This window comes from Vulpes lagopus, chromosome 13 (genome assembly GCF_018345385.1).
Source record: "Vulpes lagopus strain Blue_001 chromosome 13, ASM1834538v1, whole genome shotgun sequence".
NCBI lineage: Eukaryota > Metazoa > Chordata > Mammalia > Carnivora > Canidae > Vulpes > Vulpes lagopus.
The window spans coordinates 45,859,046-45,882,928 of NC_054836.1; the positions used below are offsets into that span (position 1 = coordinate 45,859,046).

General features: G+C 39.6%; 1 protein-coding gene across 2 annotated transcripts in view; it reads left to right on the forward strand.

The window, feature by feature from the left end:
* The window catches only part of BMPER (BMP binding endothelial regulator), a 242,578-nt gene that overhangs the window by 135,495 nt on the left and 83,200 nt on the right, over positions 1-23,883 (forward strand). For both annotated transcript variants that reach the window (XM_041728257.1, XM_041728256.1), the window contains exons 10-11: positions 1,993-2,097; positions 5,433-5,478. In XM_041728257.1, coding sequence (XP_041584191.1) covers positions 1,993-2,097; positions 5,433-5,478 — 151 coding nt within the window. The remainder of the gene's footprint in view (positions 1-1,992; positions 2,098-5,432; positions 5,479-23,883) is intronic.

The window sequence follows — 23,883 nt, forward strand, 5'->3', positions numbered from 1 at the left end:
TATGTCGTGTGTGTTATGCAAATGTAATTATTTATATTGCAATATTATATATACATATATTTAAAATCAAGTGCATGTGGGGGAGAGAAGCAACTGTTTGGAAAAATGGTTTTCTTTGGCTTTATTTTGCTTTTCAAAGTATTTTAAGACTGTGAAATATTATCGTCTTTTCTGAATGTGGTGGGCCCATGATTGGGCGTAAGCTGAAGATAGTTGCCTTGGCGGTGCTATTATGGGCGCCCTTCTGACTAGGGGTAACTCATTCAGTCAGAGATCCTCAGCATCCCTTTCTTAGATCCTGATGCTTCTGTAGCTTAATACTTTTAGAACTTTTTCGTGAAGCTAAGTTTTCAAAGAGAGATTGTTCTCACTTGGAAGATGTTCAGGTGAGGATGTTGATGCCAGCACAGCTGTGGAGCGAAGGTGAGAGAGCCTTGCCCCAACTGAGCCAGAGGACTGTCTAAGGACCATCTGTTCCTCGTCAACTGCTACCCATAGTTTTCTGTTAGCATAGCTGTGCAGTGACCATGTAAACAGGTTGAAGATTGTTGTCTTTGCCCAAAGGGATTTCCATCTGGTCTGTACCTGAAGGTGCCACCTCAGGACATTCTTGAGTCTGAGGTCCTCGGAATCAAGTCCGACCTGGGAGCTCCTCATGCTGTACTTAGCCAGATTTCTTTTTATATTGACAGAGTTGGAGGTGGAGTCTTGATTCCTGTGGAATCAGTGTGAAGACATGATGTGTCCTGCCCAGAGGAAGGGGGTCATGTGTGTGTTATAGTTACACAGGCTCTCAGAGCCACTCATGTGTCCTTTTGACATAAAGTCATCCATTTTCCAAGCACCTAGATACTATAGACTCCCTTTCATGCTGGTGTTGTGTGCAAAGTGTTTTCAAGGCTCCTTGTACAAAGGTTCCTTTATGTGATGAAGCCTAAAATAATATACAGAGAGTCATCTTTGCAACACCAAGTCCTAGAAGTGTGCACTCAGAGAATTTGGGCTAGTCAGATGCCCTTTATGGTAGATTTGGTTAGGTCTTTCTCTCCCGAGGAATAAAAGGCTCTACTAGTCCTTCATATAGCTTCAAAAATGAGAAGCAAGAGGAGAGGGAGGAGTCATCATCAAAATCTGAGCTAATTTCTCTGTTTTTAACAAAACCTGCTACTCATATCTACAAACCCAAGAAGGAATTCTTGGTTTGTTTTCGGACCCAGCTCTGGTGTGTGTAATCTACTTTTCCACAAGCTAGGCCACATATCCTTGCATGTTCTCCAGAGGAACAGGGCTTCTGTGGCTGCATATTTGGCATTTGCATACTATAAATTCAATGAGTCAAAAAATATTCCTCAAAAAGCCCTTTCTGAGCTAGAAAATGTGTTCCAAGGTGCTAGCCAGCTTCTTGGGAGGAAAGTATCAGACAGGCAGACACGTTATCTGAGTATGAGTTGCCTGGGCTCCACATACTTGGATGGCTTGCTGATCAGGTGCTTGCCTGGCCAATGACTCTGGTCATAGCCTCTGTTCTTTGTACATTCATGTCCCATGTGGTCCAGAACCATGTCACATCTGGGAGTAAACTACATGTTTTCGTACACCTCAACTGCTGGTGTCTGGGACAGCTTGAACATTTCAGTTCTATCAAACAGGAAAATTAGAACTTTCCTACTGCATCATGTATGAAGCTCATGCTTGTCCTCCAGGGTGAAGCTAAGTAAACAGTGCAAGAGGAGCAAGATACAAATGTGATTTGGTTAGATGCACACAAATTCTTTTTATATTCTGGAGAGGGAGCACACAGACACACATACACACACACACACACACCCTCCAATTGGATAGGTGGAGAGAGACACCTCAGGGTAATTTAGTTTGATGATGGATCCCTCACTCAGGGCAAGAAATGCTCTTCTTGGCAAATAAATCCCAGCCTGTGGGACTAGCTCCCGACAGCCTCCAGCTGATAGCGGAATCCTGTGCTCTCTCCTTCAGGATGGAGAGATGTGGTCCTCTGTTAACTGCACCATCTGTGCTTGTGTGAAAGGCAAGACAGAGTGTCGAAAGAAGCAGTGCGTTCCCATCAGCAGCTGCCCGCAGGTATGTCTGGAATGTAGGTTGACTTTTTCTTTACCTGAAGGTCTTGGGAAACATCCTATGTGTGGCATGGTCTCATGCCATCTTCTGAACGCAGAATTCAGATCCCCTGATACTTCCAGGTTCCCCGGTAGCCACATCCTCCCTTTGTAAGGCCCACTTCCCGCCCAGATTCTCATCTCCCATGAAAATAGCTCTTAACCTTGCACTTGTCCCAAATCTCCTATTTCTCACTGACTTTTCCCCACTTCTTTGTTTTGATGTCTTCAACTCCTGTTAGATCTGCTCTCTTACTCCTTTTACTGGGCTTTCCACTGGATGCCATAACCAGCCTTCGCACGGTTCTCTTCTCTTTCTCTCTTCTCAAATTAGAGATTTCTTCCCCTGGCCATTCAAAGTAGTATGTAGTTGTTTAGTAATAAACTCCACGAGGGGTTTCTCGGGCCATCAGCACCCCTCCCCGACCCCTTTCCTGACATTTTCATACCCTAACCTGGCCTCCGTTGTAGCCCCAAATGGAAATAGTGCCCCTATGGAAATATCTCTTTTCAGAAACCCACAGTTCCAGCTCTGTGAATAAAGCCACCATTATCTTCTAAAGCATGAGCTTCATTGAATTCACCTCGGCAACTTGAAACCTTTCAAGGTTTTATGCATTTTTGGGAAAGTGTCAAACCTATTCAATACCTTCCAGCGAATGAAAAAAAATATATCCATATATTCAGGACATGTCCTCCTTTCTCTGTTATAGACAGCTTTTAATTTTATTCACATCTGTTATTATTATAAACAAAAAGTTGCTGTTTTTACTTGAGTGCCAAATGAGGCACAAAAAAACAACAGCTGTTGCTATTGCACAACTGAAAGAAGGGGAGAGAAAAAAAGGAAAAAAAAAACCCTAATTAGTCTTGCTTTAAAAAGCCTCAGACATAAAACTGAAAACCTCCTATAAAAGAAAAAAAAAAGGAGATACAATAAGTAGACTTGAACATGGTCTGCTTATAAATATTCATTGGGAAAAAGGGGATCACATCATTTATGCCAGTCCTTGGGGAACCCTCACTGCTAATGAAGTCCTGCAGCACATGTTGGTAATAATGGGCTTCCTTATTCTACAAGACAAAAACAGGATGCTGTGCCAACCTGGTGGCTCAACTAACTAGCCTCCACAGGCCCTGGTGGGGTTTTCAGCTTGACTCGAGGCTCGCCACTTGTGGCAGGGTTGATGGGTTTCATTGTCCTCTTGCTGTGGGGAGGTCAGCGTTTTTTATGTCAGCGGCATCTCGTTAGCATCTCCTCTTGGAGGACCTCCTCTGAGCCAGGAGCATCCATCTCTCCAAGTGCAGACCTCTCCCCCCGCCTCACCCCCTTCCCGGTCTTGTCAAAGCTTGTCTGGGCCTGGCTCCTGCCCCAGGGGCCACCTTTCTGTTTCTGGGCATCTTTCCAGCTGTTGCTCTGGTTCACACTTTCCTTCCTCAGGGGCCAGTGCAAAGGACTTTGGAAGATAACTTAGTTCTACCATGGAAATCCTGTTCAATGCTTGTTTCCCCTCCTTTGCATTGCCTTGGGAAATTTAATTTTTTTTTTTTTTTTTAAGAAGCAGACTATATTCCCTGCTCTATCCTTCCTGGCTGCTTCTCATCTCTCTTTCCAGAAGTGTGTGTGCCTTGTTGAAGAAGGGTTTTATGGTTGGATTTCCTGTCCATCCTCCCTGGCAACCCCATCCCCCCTCAGCCCTTTCCCCACCCTCACCCCAGCCCTGAAGCAAAGGAGAGCCTTTTGTGAGAAGGGCTGTGGCGGGTTCCATTGGGGACAGGGTGTTACAACACTGCCCTCTCATCATCACTGATATGTACTAAGACTTTCCCTACAGTCCCAGGACTTACCCTGGACTATCCCCTGAGTTGGGTGCTATTACAAGACCTTCTTCCCAGTGAGGTCACAACATGTCCAGAGTTCCATAGCTTGGGAGCCTAGACTTCATAGCTTGGGCTGGATTTATTCCTCATGTGACTCAGTGAGATTACCAGCTCCACTCAGTTTCAGGAGAAGGGAGATGGCAGTTTCTGCCAAAGAACAGATGTAGGGGCTCATGTTGTCACCCTTTGTTGGGGCCTTGGTTCCAGTGGTTTGGCCTCCTTCTGACAGAGCACTTTACTGAACTCCCCTGGGGCCACCATACCATTGGCCTGGGCCCACCTCAGTTGATTTTGTCTTCAACTGTTTTTAGTCACAAGAAACGAAAGGGAGCCTCTGTGCCAAATAGAAGTCGATAATCAAGCTCTAGCAATGAAAATATGTCAAAATGCCCCAAACCAGGGGGTGCTGATTGAAGCTGAGTTTTATTTTTTATTTTTCTGAAGCTGAGTTTTAAATCTCATTCAAAGTTGTCATAGCCTTTAATGTGCCATTTAGGCCTGGCTGATGCAAAAATGAATCAGACGTGGTTCTGGTTCTTCAATTATCAACCAACATTTTTTAAGTCAGTATGATTTTTTTTTTTGAGTACCTAAATCTATTCTTTATGCAACTGACCACTAGTGGCCATTGACCACATTTCTTTTTCTCTGTGAGTCTCATTGAGTCAGAGACAAGACAATGCCATTCTCTGATATCGACCCTGAGAATATGTTTCCTCCTTCTAATGCCATGCACTAAAAAAATTAGAAGAAATGGAAAGTAGGAGTTATATTGTATTTCCAGAAAGGTAATGGAAAGTTACTCAGCATTTCAAAACCCACAGCTTCATTGGCTTTGACTACATAGCCGTGTCTTAACATGGATAGCATACCACTTTCTGAAAGAAGAAATCGGACTGAATTTGTTCTGAGGCACAGATATCGTCCATGTCCATGGGCCTGCACTCGGGATGTGATTTATTGTTTGGGCCTCTCTGAACAGCAAAGACAGAATGGAGGCCTTACGTGGATCAAGAGGTTGATAGACAATTCCCGGTTTTATGTGCTGTACGCTTGGTCTCCTGAGGGCTAGTTTGGATATCACTGAAAAAGTTGAATCCAGACTGTCTCCATCTTCCTCCCATGTGAGAAAAATCACACCAATGAGCCCTTTGGATATTATATTTCTCAGAGGGTAAGGACAGGAAAGTTTTCTGAATGACTTTGCCCAGGATTAGAACCAGCAAATCAAATCCCCAGCATTTGATTAGAATCAAAGTTCATTTTTGCCATCATCATCACTGTCTGGGCATCAAGTTCAAATAAAGCTTGGACAGCTTTCATTGGTTTAACTGGTATTAGGTTTAAAAAAGAGTTTTTTCTTCAGCAGACCCTGTTGCTTAACATTAAATTTGTTTTTTTTTTTCCCCTCTTGATTAGGGTAAAATTCTCAACAGAAAAGGATGCTGCCCTATTTGCACTGAAAGTAAGTTTATTCCTTTGGAATTTGCTATTAAGATTTGTTTCACACTTTGTAATTCAACAGGAAAAATGGTGGTGTAAGTTTTTGCGCACTTTGTGTCTCTTGATGTGGGCTGAGATCACCCCACTTTCCTACAGACATTGTAAATCAATTTATGATCCTCCTATAGAAGCACAGTTGAGATGTTTCCATTATAGTTTGTTGCTGATAGAAATTTAGAAGTTCAGTGGTCTGATCAGGTTTTCAGAAGGACCAGATAACTTAATATATATTTTAACTAATAGCATCTGCAGTCATAGCAGTTAGGGTGATATCCAGTAAAACAAACAATATACATAATCGGGGAGGGATTTCCCTTCTATTGTCATAAAGCCAAACAGCTACACTTCCTCTTCCCCACCCCCATCCCCACCCACTTTACCTTTTCACCCGCACGCGTCCAGTCTTACTGTTAGTGAAATGAAATGAGGTCTTTAGACTGGCAATGGTTTGGCCATCCTGTTATTTTCAAATTGAGTTTTTGAAGGTTCTCTCTAACATGGCTTAATTCTGAAAGCTGGCTGAGGCTGTACTGCTAATCACTCAGATTAGAGCATAGCAACAAGTTCAGTGTTATCCCCACGTATTGGCATATGACTAACAAATTGCCATTTTTGTGCTTTTCAAATTCATAAGGTTTTGAGACAGCTGATATTTTGTTTATTATTTATTTAATAAGCTTCAGGTATACAGCTTTATAGTTAGACATCTGTATACACTACAAAGTAATCACCACAGGTCCAGTTACCGTCCATCATCATAGGGTTGACCTCCTTCATCTGTTTCACACACACAGCCTCCCCCACCCCCTTCTCTTCTGGCAACCACTAGTCTGTTCTCGGTATCTTTAAGTTTGTTTTTATTTTATTTTGTTTGTTTGTTTTAGATGACCCATAGGAGTGAAATTATGTGGCATTTATCTTACTTCATCTTACTCATTTCCCTTAGCATAGTACACCCAAGGTCCATCCATGTTGTCACAAATGCAAGATTTCACTCTTTTGTGTGGCTGAGTAATATTCCATTATGGAAATATACCACATCTTTATCCATTCACATATCAATAGACACGTGGGTTGTTTTCATATCTTGGCTATTTTAAATAATACTGCAATGAATATAGCAGTGCATGTATCTTTTCAAATTAGTATTTTTGGGGATCCCTGGGTGGCTCAGTGGTTTAGTGCCTGCCTTTGGCCCAGGGCGTGATCCTGGAGACCCAGGATCAAGTCCCATGTCAGGCTCCCTGCATGGAGCCTGCTTCTCCCCCTGCCTATGTCTCTGCCTCTTTCTCTGTCTCTTTCTCTCTCTGTCTCTCATGAATAAATAAATAAAATATAAAAAAAAAAACAAATTAGTATTTTGTATTTTTCAGATAGATACCCAGAAGTAGAATAGCTGAATCATATGGTATAATTTTTTGAGGAATATCTATACTATTTTCCACACTGGTTGCACCAATTTACACTCCTGCCAATGGGGATGAGGGTTCCCTTTTTCCATACCCTTTTAAACACTTGTTATTTCTTATCTTTTTAATAATAGCCATTCTAACAGGTGTTAGGTGATACCTTATTGTGGTTTTGATTTTCATTTCCATAATAATTACTGATGTTGATCATCTTTTATGTGCCTGTTGGCCATCTGGATGTCTTCTTTAGAGAAATGTCTATTTGGAGTGACCCTTTGCCCATTTTTTAAAAATTGGATTGTTTGTTTTTTTGTTGTTGAGTTGTACAAGTTCCTTATATATTTTGGATATTAACCCTTTATGAGATGTATAATATATAAATATCTACTCTCATTCACTAGGTTGTCTTTTCATTTTGAAGACTGTTTTCTTTGTTGTACAGAAGATTTTTAGCTTGATGTAGTCTGCACTTGTTTGTTTTTTGCTTCTGTTTTCCTTGCCTTTGGAGTCAGAGTCACAAAGATGTCACTAAGACCAATGGCAATGGGCTCCTTGCCTATGTTTTCTTGTAGGAATTTTGTGGTTTTACATCTTCTATTTAAATCCATTTGAGTTAATTTTTGTGTATAGTGAAAGATAGTGACCTAGTTTCATTCTTTTGCATGTGGTTGTTCAGTTTTCCTACAATCATTTATTGAAGAGATTGTCTTTTCTCCATTGTATGTTCTTGGCTCCTTTGTCATACATTAATTGTCCATAAATGTGTGGCTTTATTTCTGGGCTTTCAGTTCTGTTCCATTAATCTGTATTCTGTTTTTGTACCAAAAAATGTGATTATGACAGCTTTGTAGGGTTTGAAATCAAGGAGTGTGATACCTACAGTTTTGTTTTTCTTTCTCAATATTGATTTGGCTATTTGGGGTCTTTTGTGGTTCCATGTAAATTTTAGTATCATTTGTTCTAGTTCTATGAAAAATGTTATTGGTATTCTGATAGGGATTGTTTTGAATCTACTGACTGCTTTGGGTAGTATGGACATTTTAACACCATTAGTTCTTCCAAGGCATGAGCATGAAATATCTTTCTGTTTATTTATGTCTTCTTCAGTTTCTTTCATCAGTGTCTTTTGGTTCAGTGTACAGGTCTTTTACTTTCTTGGTTACATTTATTTCTGGATATTTTATTCTTTTTGATATAATTATAAGTGAAAATTTAAAAAATTCTAATATTCTGTTACTAGTATAGAAATGCTACAGATTTCTATATATTGATTTTGTACTCTGCAACTTTACTACATTTATTAGTTCTAATTGTTTTTCATTGGATTCTTTAGGGTTTTTTATATATATTATTTCATCTGCAAATAATGACAGTTTTTTTCTTCCTTTCTGATTTAGATAACTTTATTTCTTTTTCTGGCCTAATTTCTTTTTTTCCAATACTATGTGGTGAAAGGGCGCATTTGTATCTGGTTCCTGATCATAGAAGAAAACCTTTCAGATTTTCATGGTTGAGTATGATGTTAGCTATAGGATTATCATATATATCTTAATGCTAAGGTATATTCCCTCTATATACACTTTGTTGAAAGTTTTATTATAAATGGATGTTGAATTTTGTCAAATGTTTTTTATGCATCTATTGAGATGATATTATTTTTATCTTTAATTTTGTTAATATGATGTATCCCAATGATTGATTTGTGATTATTGAACCATCCTTGAATCCCTAGGATAAATCCTATTTGATTGGATTTGATTTGTTGGTATTTTTTTGAGGATTTTTGCCTCTATGTTTAGTAAGGATATGGGCCTGTAATTTTCTTTTTGTGGTGTCCTTAACTGTTTTTGGCATTAGGGTAATGTTAGCCTCATAACATGTATTTGAAAGCTTTTCCTCCCCTCAATTTTTTTGGAAGAATTTGAGACTAGGTATTAATTTTTTGAATGTTTGGTAGAGTTCACCATTGAAGCTATCTGTCCTGAATTTTTGTTTCTTGGGAGGTTTTCAATTATTGTTTCAATTTCCTTATTAGTAATTCATCTACTCAGATTTTCTATTTCTTCCTGATTCAGTGTTAGAAGACTATATGTTCCTAAGAACTTATCTATTTCTTCTAGGATGTCTAAAAGCTTGTTGGCATATAATTGATCATCATATTGCCTTATTCTCTGAGATCAATTGTTACTTCTCCACTTTCATTTATAGTTTTATTTCTTTGAGTCTCCTTTCTTTTTTTCTTTTTTTTTTTTTCCTTTCTTTTTTTCTTTACTAGTTTAGCTAGGGGGTTGTCAGTTTTTTCAAAGAACCAGTTCTTAACTTCATTGATTGTTTTTATTGCCTTTTTAATCTTGATTTCATTTATTTCCACTGTGATATTTATTATTTCCTTCCTCCTACCAATTTGTTAACTCCATTAGGTGTAAAGTTAGATTGATTATTTGAGATTTTTCATGTTTCTTGTGGTAGGTCTGTATTGCTGTGAACTTCCCTCTTAGAACCACTTTGGCTGCATTCCATAGATTTTGGTATGCTGCATTTCTTGTTTTCATTGTCTCTAGTTTTTTTTTTAATTTTTAATTTTTAATTTTTCTTTGATTTCTTTGATGACCATTTGGCTGTTTAGTAGCATGTTGTTTAGTCTTCACGTTTTTGTATTTCCCTTTTATTTTTTCTTATAATTTCAAACCATTGTGGTTTGAAAAGATGCTTGATATGATTTCAATTTTCTTGAGTTTATTGAAACTTTTGTGGCCCAACATGTGATCTAACCTGGAGAATGTTCCATGTGCACTTGAGAAGAATGTGTATTTTGCTAGTTTTGGATGGTATGTTCTGCATACATCTATTAGGTTCATCGGGTCTAATGTGTTGTTTAAGGCTACTGTTTCCTCATGGATTTTTTTTTGTCAGAATGATCTGTCCATTGCTGAGAAGAGGATATTAAAGTCTTCTGCTGTTATTATATTACTTTCAATTTCTCCCTTTATATTTGTTAATATTTGCTTTATGTACTTTGGTGCTCTTATGTTGGGTGCATGTATATTAAATTAATAAATCATTTAATATAAATAAACCTTATATTAACATAAAAATGTTATGTCTTCTCTATAGATTGACACTTTTATTGTTATGTAATGCCTTTCTTTGCATTTTATCATAGTCTTTGTTATAAAGCCTATTTTGTGGGCACCCTGGGGGCTTGGTCAGTTAGGCATCTGATTCTTGATTTTGGCTCAGGTCATGATCTCAGGGTTGTGAGTCAAGCCCCATGTGGGGCTCTGCACTCAGCACAGAGTCTACTTGTCCTTCCCCCCTTGCTCCTCCCTCTGCTCACATGCTCTCTTTCTCTCTCTCAAATAAATATAAATAAAATATTAAAAAAAATAAAGTCTGTTTTGTCTGATATGAGTATAGCTAGTTCAGCTTTTTTTTCATTTCTGTTTGCATGGGATATCTTATTCTATTCCTGCTCTTTCAGTTTGTGTGTGTCCTTAATTCTGAAATGAGTTTCTTGTAATCTCTTTTAGGCAGATAGCTTTCTGAAGTGTTTCATCAAAAGAGGAATATTAGTAATGTCATTGTCAAATTAGTTCCATTGTATAAGCAGGATTAACAAAGCCATGAAATCTATTAGAAAGTATTTTATGAACTAGTTAGCCTTCAAGAAGTGGGCTCTGATGATGGTTGAAAGCAGCCTGCATATAGGAACAAGTTTTTTCATTCCACATATTTAAAATCAGATAGATAAAAGTTATCTTGGTTTTGATTTTTGGATAATAGATAAATGTGAGATGTAATAAATATATTTATTATATGTTAATTAACATAATATATTAATATATTATATTTAATAAATATATTATATCTCACTATTTTTTGAGACAGAGCTATTAAATAATTGTACCAGGGAGACCATTGACTCTGTGCACCTGCATCCAGCAGGTCAGTGCGGGAAGAGCCCAGGCATGTGGTTCTTTGTCCAAATCTACATGATATCATCAGATGGCTATTTCTCAATTTCCTTTGGTGTTCTTTCCATCTGTTTACTCTCTCTTGCTCTCCAGCAGTTCGTCCATCAATGCTGTAAAACACATTCTATTGGCAAGGTTTATTTATTCAGACTGAGTTAAGAGATGGGATGACTTTCAATTTTTTTTTAAGCAATGCCCAGATTTTCCTAACACATCAGGTAGACTTATTCTGATGTCCTTTAGCTATGGCCTAAAGATCTCCTATTTTGAAATTCCTTTGGTATTATTTGTAGGCTCATTTTTTTCTACTCTATCAATTACAAAAGCTCTTTTGACACACAGGTTTCTAGAATATGAAGGCTGAAGTACAAACTAAGGCTAGTGTTTTCTAAACTAGAAAAGTTTTTTTTTTATCTTATTCAAACAAAATCACATATACCCGTACACACTCATTAGTTGCTGCTGAGTTTTCAACCTCAGCATTCTATAATTTGATTAGATAATTCTTTGTCATGGGCTATGTCCTGCACATTGTGTGATGTTTGGCAGCATCTCTGATCTCTGCCAACTAGAGGCCAGTATCACTTCTCTCCAGGAGATTATGGCAATCAACGGTGTCTCCAGACACTGTTTGCCATATTGCCAAATGTCTCTTGGCACCCCTTCCCCAGGGCAAATGGTTGAGAACCATTCGTACTCTTCTAACAGGAGTAACAGCATGGCTGAATGCAGAAATAAGCACCTGTTGTACTAGGCAGTAACAGCCTCAAAACACAATGAGTAGAAGCAGTAGGAGACCAAAGCTGGTGCAAAAAATGGCAGACCAGAAGCTTTTAGATTTAATTGAGTGTGTTTCTATTTTCATTGTTTAGCCCTGCAAAAAATGATAAAGGCATAATTAATCTTGACTGATTAAAAGTCAACATCTTTGCTTTAGTTGCTAGGAAGCTCGAAATAAATTTGTAGCTCACCTCTAATGGCAGGCAGTTTTTGAGTAATAAGCTTATTCCCGACTTCATCATATATGTCTACCTTTATGTGCTTTGAATTATTTAGTATGTGTGCCTGTAAGCTTATGCCCAATCCTTTTCGGAAGGAGGCAAGAATAAATATTTAAATAATGCATATAGTTTTATACACAAATGAAAAGGATTGGTTATACAGCTTCAAATACTGTGAAACTTACTTCGATTATCTGTTGTTGTTAAATGAGCATCACGTTATTCCAGCAGAGGTGACATTGAATTGTCTGTTTCTAAAATCCTATAGAATTACTGCCTTGTTGACTGGGCTAGTCTGTCTTGGTAGTATTTGGAGAGCTTGCAGACCTCTGTAAAGAACAGCAAAGAGGAAACTTGAAGTAAATTGGTAGCACATTTCTACAAGCCTCTCTTTGCAATAGTATGTGATAGTGGTAGTTTACAATTCAGTAGGTAACAAGCAACAATTGAGGATCAAACTTGTAATCTCCATAGTAGGGCCATCTTCGTGGGGTTGATCTGCATGGGCAATTATGATTCTATCAAAAGCGACACCAAAAAAGTCATCTTAAAATCAGACCTGAAAGAAGAATGAAAAGCATTGTTGTCTTTTAATAACATGGACATTCTCTCTTTCTCTTTGTCCAAATGAAAAGAATTAAATTTGGTTTGGGTGATTTATTTAAAATAAAATACTTGAAGTAAGCTAAACAAACTTTATAAAGCTTTCATGCAAATGCTGTTTCTTGCCAAAGTAAGAGCTATAGCCTAGAGCAGATCCCACTCTGCCTGGGCTGGGCGTCACAAGGCTGTGAGTTGGGTGCCAAGAAGGCCACTGTCTGTTGTGCATGTAGCCCTTGGTTTAAGTAAAATGTTATCTTACTGTGAGTTGGCAAGCGGTCGGTGAAATCTCAACCTAACCACCCAGCAGAGAGACCTGAATCAGATAAATTCTTTGCTGGCTGAATGTCTATTTTCAGACATGGAAATAATACTTAGTGGCAAAGTTTTCACTGATAAGAGCGGTGTGTGTGTGTCTCTGTGTAGAGAGAGAGGGAGGGAGGGAGGGAGGGAGGGAGAGACAGAGACATGTTGACCATGAGAGAAAATTCAATCTCTTCACCATGTCCAAGACCAGAGGCAATGAAAGGCAGAGCAGATGTGGATGCCCAAACCCAGACCCCATAGACTCATTAAGCTGCGCCTGTAGCTACATCAGCCCTAACCATCAGAGTCCCAACTCAAAACGAAAGTTCATGATTACATAACACAGAGGCGGGTAGGGTATACGAGCACAGATGTGCATTTAATTGAAATAACCTCAGCTACACGTCCCACAAGTAACAGGAAATATCAGATTTCAGCAACTCAGGGTGCAAGGAGGCTCACAGTTGCCAGGTGACTTTTTAAACCCCCCCAGGGTTAGTTTCCAGCTGTGCACAGCGTTGGTGTGCCTGCTTCCCAAGAGGACCCTTGCCTGCTGCGTGCACCCATCACGAGTGCTGTCGAATTGCCCTGGCTGGTTTGGGCACATCTCACTTAACGCCCTGGGCCTGCCTACAGGTATCTCTAATTAAAGAGTGGCTGTAGGAGGGGGAATACAACAACAGTTTAACAAAACTGTGACCTTGGGGCCCATTTTATGAGCAATCTCCACTGACAGAGGTTCTGCAAATTAGTAATTCTGTGTTTGAGCGAGGTTTCTGGCCCCCGGGACTGTAAGCAACTCCAGGTCCCTTAACACCAAGGGTCTGTCCTTAACTCAGGAAAGCAAGGAAATTTGAAACCAGAGCTCAAGATGCTTGTAGAATAAGAATTTGCGGTGTTGACTTTAGCCCTGCCAAGGAGGTGTTAAGCTAAGTGGCCACTGAAGTTACTGCTTGAGCATCTGGAGGTCGGTTTGTCACTGCTCCCGAGGCCCAACCAGCAGACAGAGGTGCATATAAAACCCAACTGTGTTGCACAAGTGGCTAGGAAATCCCACCCCAGCAGCACTGGAAGGGGTGTGAGGATACGAGTTTGTTTGCTGTTTGATATGCTGTTCTGTTCCAAGGGGTACTGTTGCTTCAAATCTTCTGGCTGTGGGTTGGTGCAAAGCTGAAAGAGGAGCTTGAGGGTATTAGGGGTCATCTTTTATCCAACACCTATTGTGGTTCCTACAGGGCATTAGTACTGCTCAAGTTCTGACAGGTTTTTATTTTATTTTATTTTATTTTATTTATTTTATTTTATTTTATTTTATTCTATTTTCTTTTCTTTTATTTATTTATTTATTTTTTTTAAGTTCTGAAAGTTTAGTTAACAGTCATCATCTTCACCATCATCATCATCATCAAATAACAATAATGGCAAGAAATGCAACAGGAGCAGCAGTTAATATTTTTTTAGCAGCTGCTGTGTCTAAGCACTGTTGTGGACTATCTCATTTGATCTTATTTGTTTGATCCTCATGGCCATCTTAGAGTCAAATAATGTTGTGAGCTCCTCAGCTGATGAACTGAGGCTTAGTGGTTAAGAGACATGCCTAACGTAAGTGTGGAGCTTGAATTTGTACAAGGAAATCTGGCCCCAGGACTGGCCGGAAGGTCTACCATTGGCTTCCTCATCATCTGGTTCAGGTGAACGACCAGCTGTGGTCAGGAAGGGAAGAAAAGGTCCTAGAGGGCTTTCTAAAGGTAGGGATTAGAGATTGGAGAAGGATGTTAGTAGGAGTTTCCAATTTGAGAACATTTCCCTCCACCCCATCCTGGAGGAAATGCCCTCTCAAGTGCCCAGGCTTTCGTCTACCTGGTGCTACCTCCACCTCTCCTCAGGTGCAGAGCAGTGCTGGGTGGTACGGTCTGTGCTCGCTGACAAACGAAACTGGCTTGGTTTTCCATGTCCACTCATTTTTTTTTCCAGATGTTTTTTCCCTTTCTGGCAACTTAGGGATGAGGTATTTTCAGTGCCAAGGTGAAGACGTCTCCAGATTTTCTTATGTACAGTTTTAAAATACATACAGTTTTAAACTTGATATAACTGTGTAGAATTTCTACCAGCAGTGAAAAAGAAGAGCAGAGTTGCTCTGTCACTCAAACTCACCACTATTTCAGCATCATGGGATTGTATAAATGAATGAACCTTAATTTTGAGGTCAACCCTTTCACTTCTCAGGTGAACAAACTGAGGCTCTTCATAGTACTAACTGGAAGAGCTGGATGAGGACCTGCTCTTTTTTTTTTTTTTTTAAACCTTCTAGTCCAGTATTTGGTCTAACACATCATATGACCTCCCTGGATCTTTGTTTGGGAAAGTATTCTTAATATAAATGTACCACTGTTAAATCATTCAATTAAAAGTTACTTTCTCTCATTCAAGTACTGAACAGGCTCAAGCCTGCTTAATTTCTGAGATTAGATGAAATTAGATTAGATTGAGGGTGGAATGGCCAAGTTGTCTAATTTTGAAAGAATATGTTTTGAACAAAAAGAGATATATAAATTCATTACTAGACATCTGATACATTTAGTCAAGGCTGCCATCTTGAATTTTAAGAAAGATGCACATACCCAGTTTTGACTGAAAAACAAAACAAAACTGGTGACCTAAACCCCTTAGCAGTGGTAAACCTAAAATACAGTAAAGTGACCAAACAGGCAATACAGACCCCAGACTCTCAAACCAATACTACATTTTATAGAAAATACTGTATAATAAATTGCACGTTACTGAATGGAAAGGTGAGGCACATTTATTCCTCTATGGAGGTCACCTCTACTATTAGCAAGATAAGAACAACAGAAGTTGTTACTTCTGTTGCCACTAAAATTGCTCCTATTGGGCAGCTCCAGTGGCTCAGCGGTTTAGCACCCCTTCGACTCAGGGCATGATCCTGGAGTCCCGGGATCGAGTCCTGTTTCGGGCTGCCTGCATGGAGCCTTCTTCTTCCTCTGCCTGTGTCTTTGCCTACCCCCCTCTGTATCTCTCATTAATAAAAAATAATAATAATAAAATCTTTAAAATAAATAAAAAAATAAAATTGCTCCTATTGCCAGCAAATATTTATTGAATGAAAATCCATGTCAGTCTGTGCTGTGTTAAACATTCTCCAGGTATCCTGACATCTAATCGTTGCAACAATCCATGAAATAGAAGCTCCATTTTACAAATGAGAGATCTGAGGGTCTGAGCAATTAAATAGGGTGAGGGCAGCTGATTCCCTGCTCCATGAGACTCCAAAGCCAACATTTTTAAAAACTGTTGTTCTCCATGGACTACATTTTTATTCATTTCAAAAGTTTGCCTCCAAACATATATGAAGCTTGCCAATTTCTCTTTCTTCTGCATGACTAGAGAGCCCTTGTATGTGCTCACCTTTAAAAACTTATCTACATGTGTGAGGTCACTTCACCCCCTGTCTCTTGGGTTATAATACTTGAGTTCTAGCCTTCCTGGGAGTTTGGAGAAATGACTCATTAGCTTCACAATGCAGTTCCCTTTGATGTGAAGTTTTAATTTATGAACATTCTTCTTATCACAGTCCCTCCTTGGTTAGTACTCCACCCCCAGCCACTGTTCCACTCCTCTGCTCTGCCCTTCCACATTTGTCCTGAGAACACGTATCTCTTCTTTCATTTTTGACCTTTTCATCCCTCAAGCTCATAGCTCTGACTCCCACAGTACCCTGTCTGTGTAGTTCTCTCTCATGCTGCTTTCTGAGGACCTTAATATGACTTCTTGGCAAGATGCTAATACAGTGGATCTCAGCTTTTTAAGATTTTTTGGAGGCCATGTCCTTCTTTCAAAGTCCTGCTTTTGAATTTTATTAACAGTTGCTACCTTTGATTCTCCTAATTGTCAGGGTTGGGAGTTGGATGGAGGAATGAGTGGTTGTTTCCAGCCCCTATCTGTTGACTGAGTTCTGGCATCCCTGTTACCCCAGCTGCACAGGTTTGGGGCCTTAATGTTATTTCTCATGCTCTTGGCATTTCTCTCCCATGTTGCGAATCAGTCATCAAGTCAGCTTGATTGTCTCTTTGTATTGTTTTTCTAATAAATAATTTCCTTCCCATTTCCATGGCAGCCAGAGCTTCATCCTATTGCCTGCAACTGACCTCGGTCTTTTCTCCTTCATCCCTTCCTGCATGCCACTGGCCTTTGCAAGAGCATACGCCAGCTGCCTTCACTGTCTCTTGCAGTTTCTCAAAGTTTGTTTTATAAAATGCTAGTGCCGAGGAAGAGTAATGAATATTATTTTCAAAACATGGCTCTATGATTAAATACCTGAGGGAAATGCCAGGTCAAATATGTTTCTTTGCTGCAGAATTTGCAGAGCCCTTTATATGCCAATGCACAGGGTAAACTTTCAGGAGGGTGATGGAGTATGGAGTGCCTCCTGAACTAATTTGAGCCACAGAGATTTTTTTTTTTTTAATTTCTACTTATTTTGGCAGAGCAACAGGCAGGATTGATGTTTCATAGGAAACACATTAAGGAATGTTGGTTCTTTGGAATATATTTAACCTTCTCAGGCTGGCAATACATCCCAGGCCAATTTATTTAGACAGTTTGGGTATCTCCCATATTCCGAAGTAACTCCCCACTCTGGTCAGATAGGTCTTTTGCTCTTCTTGTGCAAGCTGCCACATGACTTGATTAGCATTCTTCTTTTCGCCCAAAAGGCTTACTCCATGCTAGCCCCAAATCTACATTTTATGTTATCTTTTATAGATGGACTCAACTTATGTTGTCTTTTCAACAAATCTATGTTTTATATGTATGTTACAGTCTTAGCACTATTTTAGCCAACAGGGCATGTCTATTTGCTGAATTTGTGTAACATAATTATAAAACTAATGATAACTATTCTCTGAGCATCTCTTATATTCTCAGACTTTTGCAATGCGATCTTTATTTTTATAACCAACCTGCAAGGTAGTTGTTCTTAGACTCATGTTACAGGTGAGTAGACTGATATTGGTAGTCTGTGCATGATTTTGTAGTCATTAAGTGGCAAGACTAGGATTCAAATCCAGGACTTTCTTCAAAGCAACATACTTGAAGTTTGCAAAGCTCTAATGTGGCTCTAAAGTTGGAAGCCGAGTTAACTTAGAGTTGTGAAGCCTGCCTCTTCAGCTCAGGTGCATAGCTCTCTTAAGTGATAAATAAGAATTTCTGGTTTATAGACAGCAGATATATTAAGATCAGAGCTTGGACAGCAGGAGTGGCAAAAATGCATCTTCTATAACAAGTTCGATTGAGTGTCTGGTATTCTGGAAGGTGCCCTAGAGGAAATGGATTAAAAACTGGTACAGTCTCTGAGTTTAGGAACTTGCAATGTAGTTGGGGATATGAAATATAAACATACCAAATAAGAGAGCCATATGATATAGCTTATAATTAACCTCTAGGTAGTGTTCTTAAATGGAAGGTGATGGATTCCTTGGTCAGTCTTGGGACAGATGGCCATGATCCTATACATTTGATTGGATAGATTCACTTGTGTATATTTGGGAGGAATAGTGCCTACATATTTTCTTCAGATTCCCAAAGAGCTCTGTGATTCTAGCTAGTTAACAACAGCTGTGTGTCGGGATGCTGCGGTCCAGGGTTATCAGTGGAAGCATCCAGTGATAATGAGGAAGGCACTGGCCTCAGAGCCATAGAGACTAGGTTGGACTTTGTCTTTACTGCTATGGGCTATGTGACCATGGTCAACATGGCCACCTCCCTGAACTCACTGGTCAGGAATTAGGGTAATGATATACAGTGTGCAGAGAAGTAGTGAGGATTAAGGGAGATAGGGAAAATGTGGAAAGAATCTGGCATGGTGCCTGGCATAAAGTAGTCACTTTAGATGAGGCTCCTTGGCTATTTATTGCTAAATTTATTAATTTCCTATTGCTGCTGTAGCAAATTACTATAAGCTTCATGACTTGGAACAACACACCTTGTTCTGAAGGTCAAAAGTCTGAAATGATTCTGAATGGGCCAAAATGAAGGTATCAGCGGGGCTGTGGTTCTTCTGGAGCCTCTGGGGGAGAATCTGTGTTCTATTTTTTTGTTTTGTTTTGTTTTCCACCTTTTTCAGCACCTAGAGGCCACCCACATTTTTTGGCTTGAGGCCCCTTTCTATTTTCAAAGCCAGCAATGGCAAGTTGAGTCCACCTGTTGCTGTGTCCCTGTGAGACTCATTTTTCCTGCCTTTCTCTTTCACTTTTGAGGACCCTTGAGATAACATTTGTCCTGCCTGGATTATCCAGGAAAATCTCCTCGTCTCCAGGTCCGCTGCTTAGCAACCTTGATTTCATCTGTAGCTTTAATTTCTTTTTCTGAGAGCATTCATTACTGTCTAATTAGTTAACTGATTAAGTAAAATCCTGTTGATAACCTGCTGTATGCTAGTCACTACCCATCTATTTTAGTGAGTTCAGTGTGGGCAGTTTTTCTACGAAAAGGTATCCTTAAAAAAAAAGAAAGAAAGAAAAGGTATCCTTTAACTAATTAACCGATTCGTTCAACAAATATTTATGGATACCTAATATGTATGATAGCAGGCATCGCTGTGAGTAATGTGGAGATGAATCCATGTAATATATATGTATATACCTCCAGTTTACAAGGCAGTGTGCCAGGCACTGAGAACAAAGTTTACATATAAGGATTTTAAAACCTGGTTTAGGAGTTAAGGACACATTCTAACTATATGCTAGGAAAAAAACTGAATTATCATAAGCCTGTGATGGGTTTTGTGAAGATATTTTTAACCCTTAAACTGAAAAAAACATCACGTGTCGATAGGGTAGAGCATTTAAAATAAAGACTGGCCCAGATCATCTGAGCTATGTAGTCAGTTTTGCCTTTGCGGTTTTGAGGAAAGAGAAATTACTTTGGCTAAGGCATTGGGGAAGGTGCTATGGGGAGTCGGCATTTGCCCCAGGAAGTGAAGGATCCATGTACTGGGAACCATGAGTGTGAGATAGGTGCATGCCCCCGTAGGAGCACAGGTGAGAGGTAGGGTAGCCCTGGGCTCAGGTGGGAGGCCCTAGGAAGTCAGCTATGATTTTGAGGTTGGATTTATTTTAGATTAGATCTTGAAGGTAGGGACTGCTTTCTTTGCTCCTCCGTTTGAAGTTGGCGAGTATATGGAAAGTATGTGAAAAGACATTTACACCCTTAATGGTAACCCTACTCAACTTTTACGAAAGATGTGTGGTAGTTTCAGATCCCCACTCAACTTTTTCAAAATCCATTTTCATGTGTAGATTTGTAAGTCTATCTGGCGAATTATAGATTGGTGGAAAGAGAACCACTACCCTCTTCCTGCCCCTCCTCCCTCCACCCTACCCGTTCACACAATAAAGTTAGATTAAGGTTTTACCTAAGAAGGCAAGGAGGCAAAATCTTCTAGGTATCCAGGTGCCACTTAGTGGAGCATCTGTTGGCCCTCAGGTCCTGTGGGTGAGGAATACCTCTGTGTCAGGAACACCTCTGGGTGAGGCCAGAACCTCTGGCATGGAGACGTTCAGTCCTTGCTGGGGCACTCACAGCCTTTTTATGTCAGACGCTTACATCATGTTCAGGAGGAGCCTAGACCAACAGCATAAAGGCCTGTGTTAAGGGCAAAGTTTCAAATCCCAGCTTTTCCTTGTTCTTTAGTCAAACTTGGCACATTATTGCGAATTTTACCCACTTGGGTTTCCCTGCATGACACAACGATCCAGAGTCCCACCGGACCTGTTTCCCTGCAATTTGTGTTGAGAGGAGTTTAAAGCCTTTTTTTTTTTTTTTTGATAGACTTTTTTTTTTTTTTTGTGATTAGGGTATTTCTGGAAATGTGCTGATCTGCGTGGTGTTGTGGTAGCATGAGTAGGAGAGACTGTCCTCTTTGCAGAAGTAAAAGATGGAGGATGACAGTCATTGTCTATGTTTTCAAAGTGATTTTAATGATGGGGTAAATCTTGTGACATGTCAAGTGAAGAGGAAATAAAATTTCATGTACAGGATAATCTTGACCATAGTCAAGATTAAAATACACACACATACACACACACACATATGCACACAAATTCAGCCCAAAATTGTAAACAGTGGTTATTTCTTGGTCAGTGAACCATGAACAATACTTTTTTTCTTCTGTTTTTGTTTGGCTGTGTTTGGGGGGTGGGGGTTTGGAGGCCTTTCGATTTCTTTTATTTTCTTTATAACATAGAGTTGTAGAATTTCCCCTTAATTTTCTTTGACGGATGTTTTGGGAATAATCACTGCTCTCAGAAGGAAGGCATTTCATTAGAATAAATATACTCGTGGCAGAAATACATATACCTGATGAGGTTAAGAGAAAAATATTGGAATTAGGTTTTTAGAAGCAGCCTGGCTCTTTTAATTCTCATAGTGATCTTATTAAAGTATGTAACATCAAAGCACTGGTTTAATCCAGTATTTTTCATTTTTTTAAGACAAATATTCATATTACAAAAGTATACCTAATCACTGTAAATAGTGAAACGTAATGTAAATAATAAGGTAAATACACATAAACAAGAAAGAGGAAAATACATGTCACACGTAATTCCATTACTTAAGAGAAAAAATACTACTCTTAATATTTGGGTTTATATACTTATAATGTTTTTTTTATGCTAAGACATTGTGTACACATAAGTAAAACAAACCAAACCAAAAATGGCATTTGATGATTTGATTTAAAGGACCAGGAAAAAACGTACTACTACGTGTAAATTGGAATTTTTCCCTCTATCCTTTGACTTACACATATTCAGAGTTAGTTATGGAATGGTCCATTGGTCTAGCTCCGACTATCATTCCAAACTTTCCAGGAGAGTGTAACCTGACATCTGGACATTTTGGACTGCAGCTTATTTCACTGGGTCTGCTGGGGACAAAAAATACACACACACACACACACACACACACACACACACACACACATGAGCTTGCAATGTTCATTTGTGTCCCTTAAGGGTTACTCTAGCTTTTGTCCTTCCCAGCTGGGCAGGTCTATGTAACCCTGAGATTCTCACTTCAAGTCATTCTCCTGTGCATGTGTTCACGACTCCTCCAGGATGTGGCATAGGGACCTTGAGATGCCAGGAAAAAAGGCCAAGGTTTCAAAATTACTTTAGCTCATGATACAAATGGCCCCACATGTAACACATAATTCTCAAGCATCTTCCTAGTCATGAAATTTTGTTGGCCTCTTCTATCTTGCTGTTACAGAAAAAAAACCATTCTGATCTCCAAATCCCTCTCTTCTACAAGTTAGGGCCTCTTGAAAAATATCTTCCCTGACAGCCCAGTTCACACGTGACTTCCCTTGCCTGGTCTCCCTGGATGTCCCTCATTGCTTTCTGCCCAGCTATGAGTAAGCTCAAGCTTCCCCAGGGCCACTGGAGGCAGTACATTTTCTCTTGCTTCTTTGAGGATTTGCTGGGTCAAATAACTGTCCTTTTACTACAAGCGCCCACATTTGACTCTTAAAACTGTAACAACAACAAAAACAAAAACAGGAAAGCAAAAGGAAGAAAGGAAGAAAAAGTATTACTCATGGTTCTGCCCCTGAGAAATAACCACAGCTGACAATTTTCACGTGTGTGTATTTGTCTATTTATTTTAACACAGTTAAGATTACCCTGTAGACAGGGGTGCCTGGGTGGCTCGGTCCGTTGAATGTCCCCACTCTTGGTTTTGACTCAGGCCATGATCTCAGGATTGTGAGATCGAGTCCTGTGTTGGGCTGTGTGCTCAGCTGGGAGTCTGCTCAAGATGCTCTCTCTCTTTCTCTTCCTCTGCCCCTCCCCCCATTCTCTTGCTTTCTCTCTCTCTAAAATAAATAAATAAATCTTTTAAAAAAAAGATGATCCCGTAGACAGAATTTTGTTTCCCATTTCCACTGAACATACCATAAACATTTCTTCCATCACAAACATTACCATACACTTTTTCAATGACTAGATAATAGTTCATTTTATGGATCTACTACCAAGTGCTTAGCTACTTATAAGAGACAATCTTAAATATCCATTTTCTTATGATGGATCCAGGATCACTAGGCATGTAAAACAGTGCTAGGGGAGGTAGTTAATTCTCAGTAAGTGCTAACTAGTACTGGTTTTGTTAATGATAATTGTTAAAAGATTTTATTTATTTATTCATGAGAGACACAGAGAAAGAGGCAGAGACATAGGCAAAGGCAGAAGCAGGCTCCCTGTGGGGGAGCAGATGCTCAGCCACTGAGCCAGCCAGATTGCTAATGATAATTTTGATGCAGTTGTTGTCAGAAAACCAGGAGAAGCCATGGATAGTCTCTGGTGCAAGGAGAAGATTGCCACTGCAGAAGGTGTAGGCATTCCCTATTCCTGCATCCAGCTGAGAAGGGATTTCCTCAGAAATATTTCAGCTCTCATTAGTATCTTGGCCTTTCCAGGCTGAGCTCCATCTGTTTCAAGCTCAAAAGCTCAAAACCCTTGATTGGTTCTGAGTCTTTGAAAACTCTGAAAAAGCCCTTCTCTTGAATTTGGTGCATCTGGTGGTCATGTTAACGGTCTTTTTGTAGCACATGATAGTATTAACTCAGACCTAGATTTTCTTGATGCCACTCAGTGTGTCCCAAAGAACTGCCTTGCCCCTTGTCGACCAAAAAACACCATTTCCTTGCCAAGGAGAGATTCCTTGTGTTAGACTGTGAGGGAAATGTGTGATAGGACAATTTTGAAAGCACTCACATGGAGAAAGGACTGGAACATGCATTCTGGGGTGGTTAGGTGGGGTGTATATCAGATTGGGAAGGTGGAGGTGGGGTCCAATGTGAAGCAACAAACTGAGTAGAGTTGGAGTCACTTGGGAAAAAAAAACAATCAAGAAAGGGACAAGAAGGGAACAGAAATGGAGGGCACATTAAAATTTCGTTGCTAAGCTCTCCAAGCTTCTCTCCCCCACCCACTTCTTCCACCCTCTTACCCCAAGTAATACCTTTTATATCTTAAAGTATCTGCTCATTGAAACT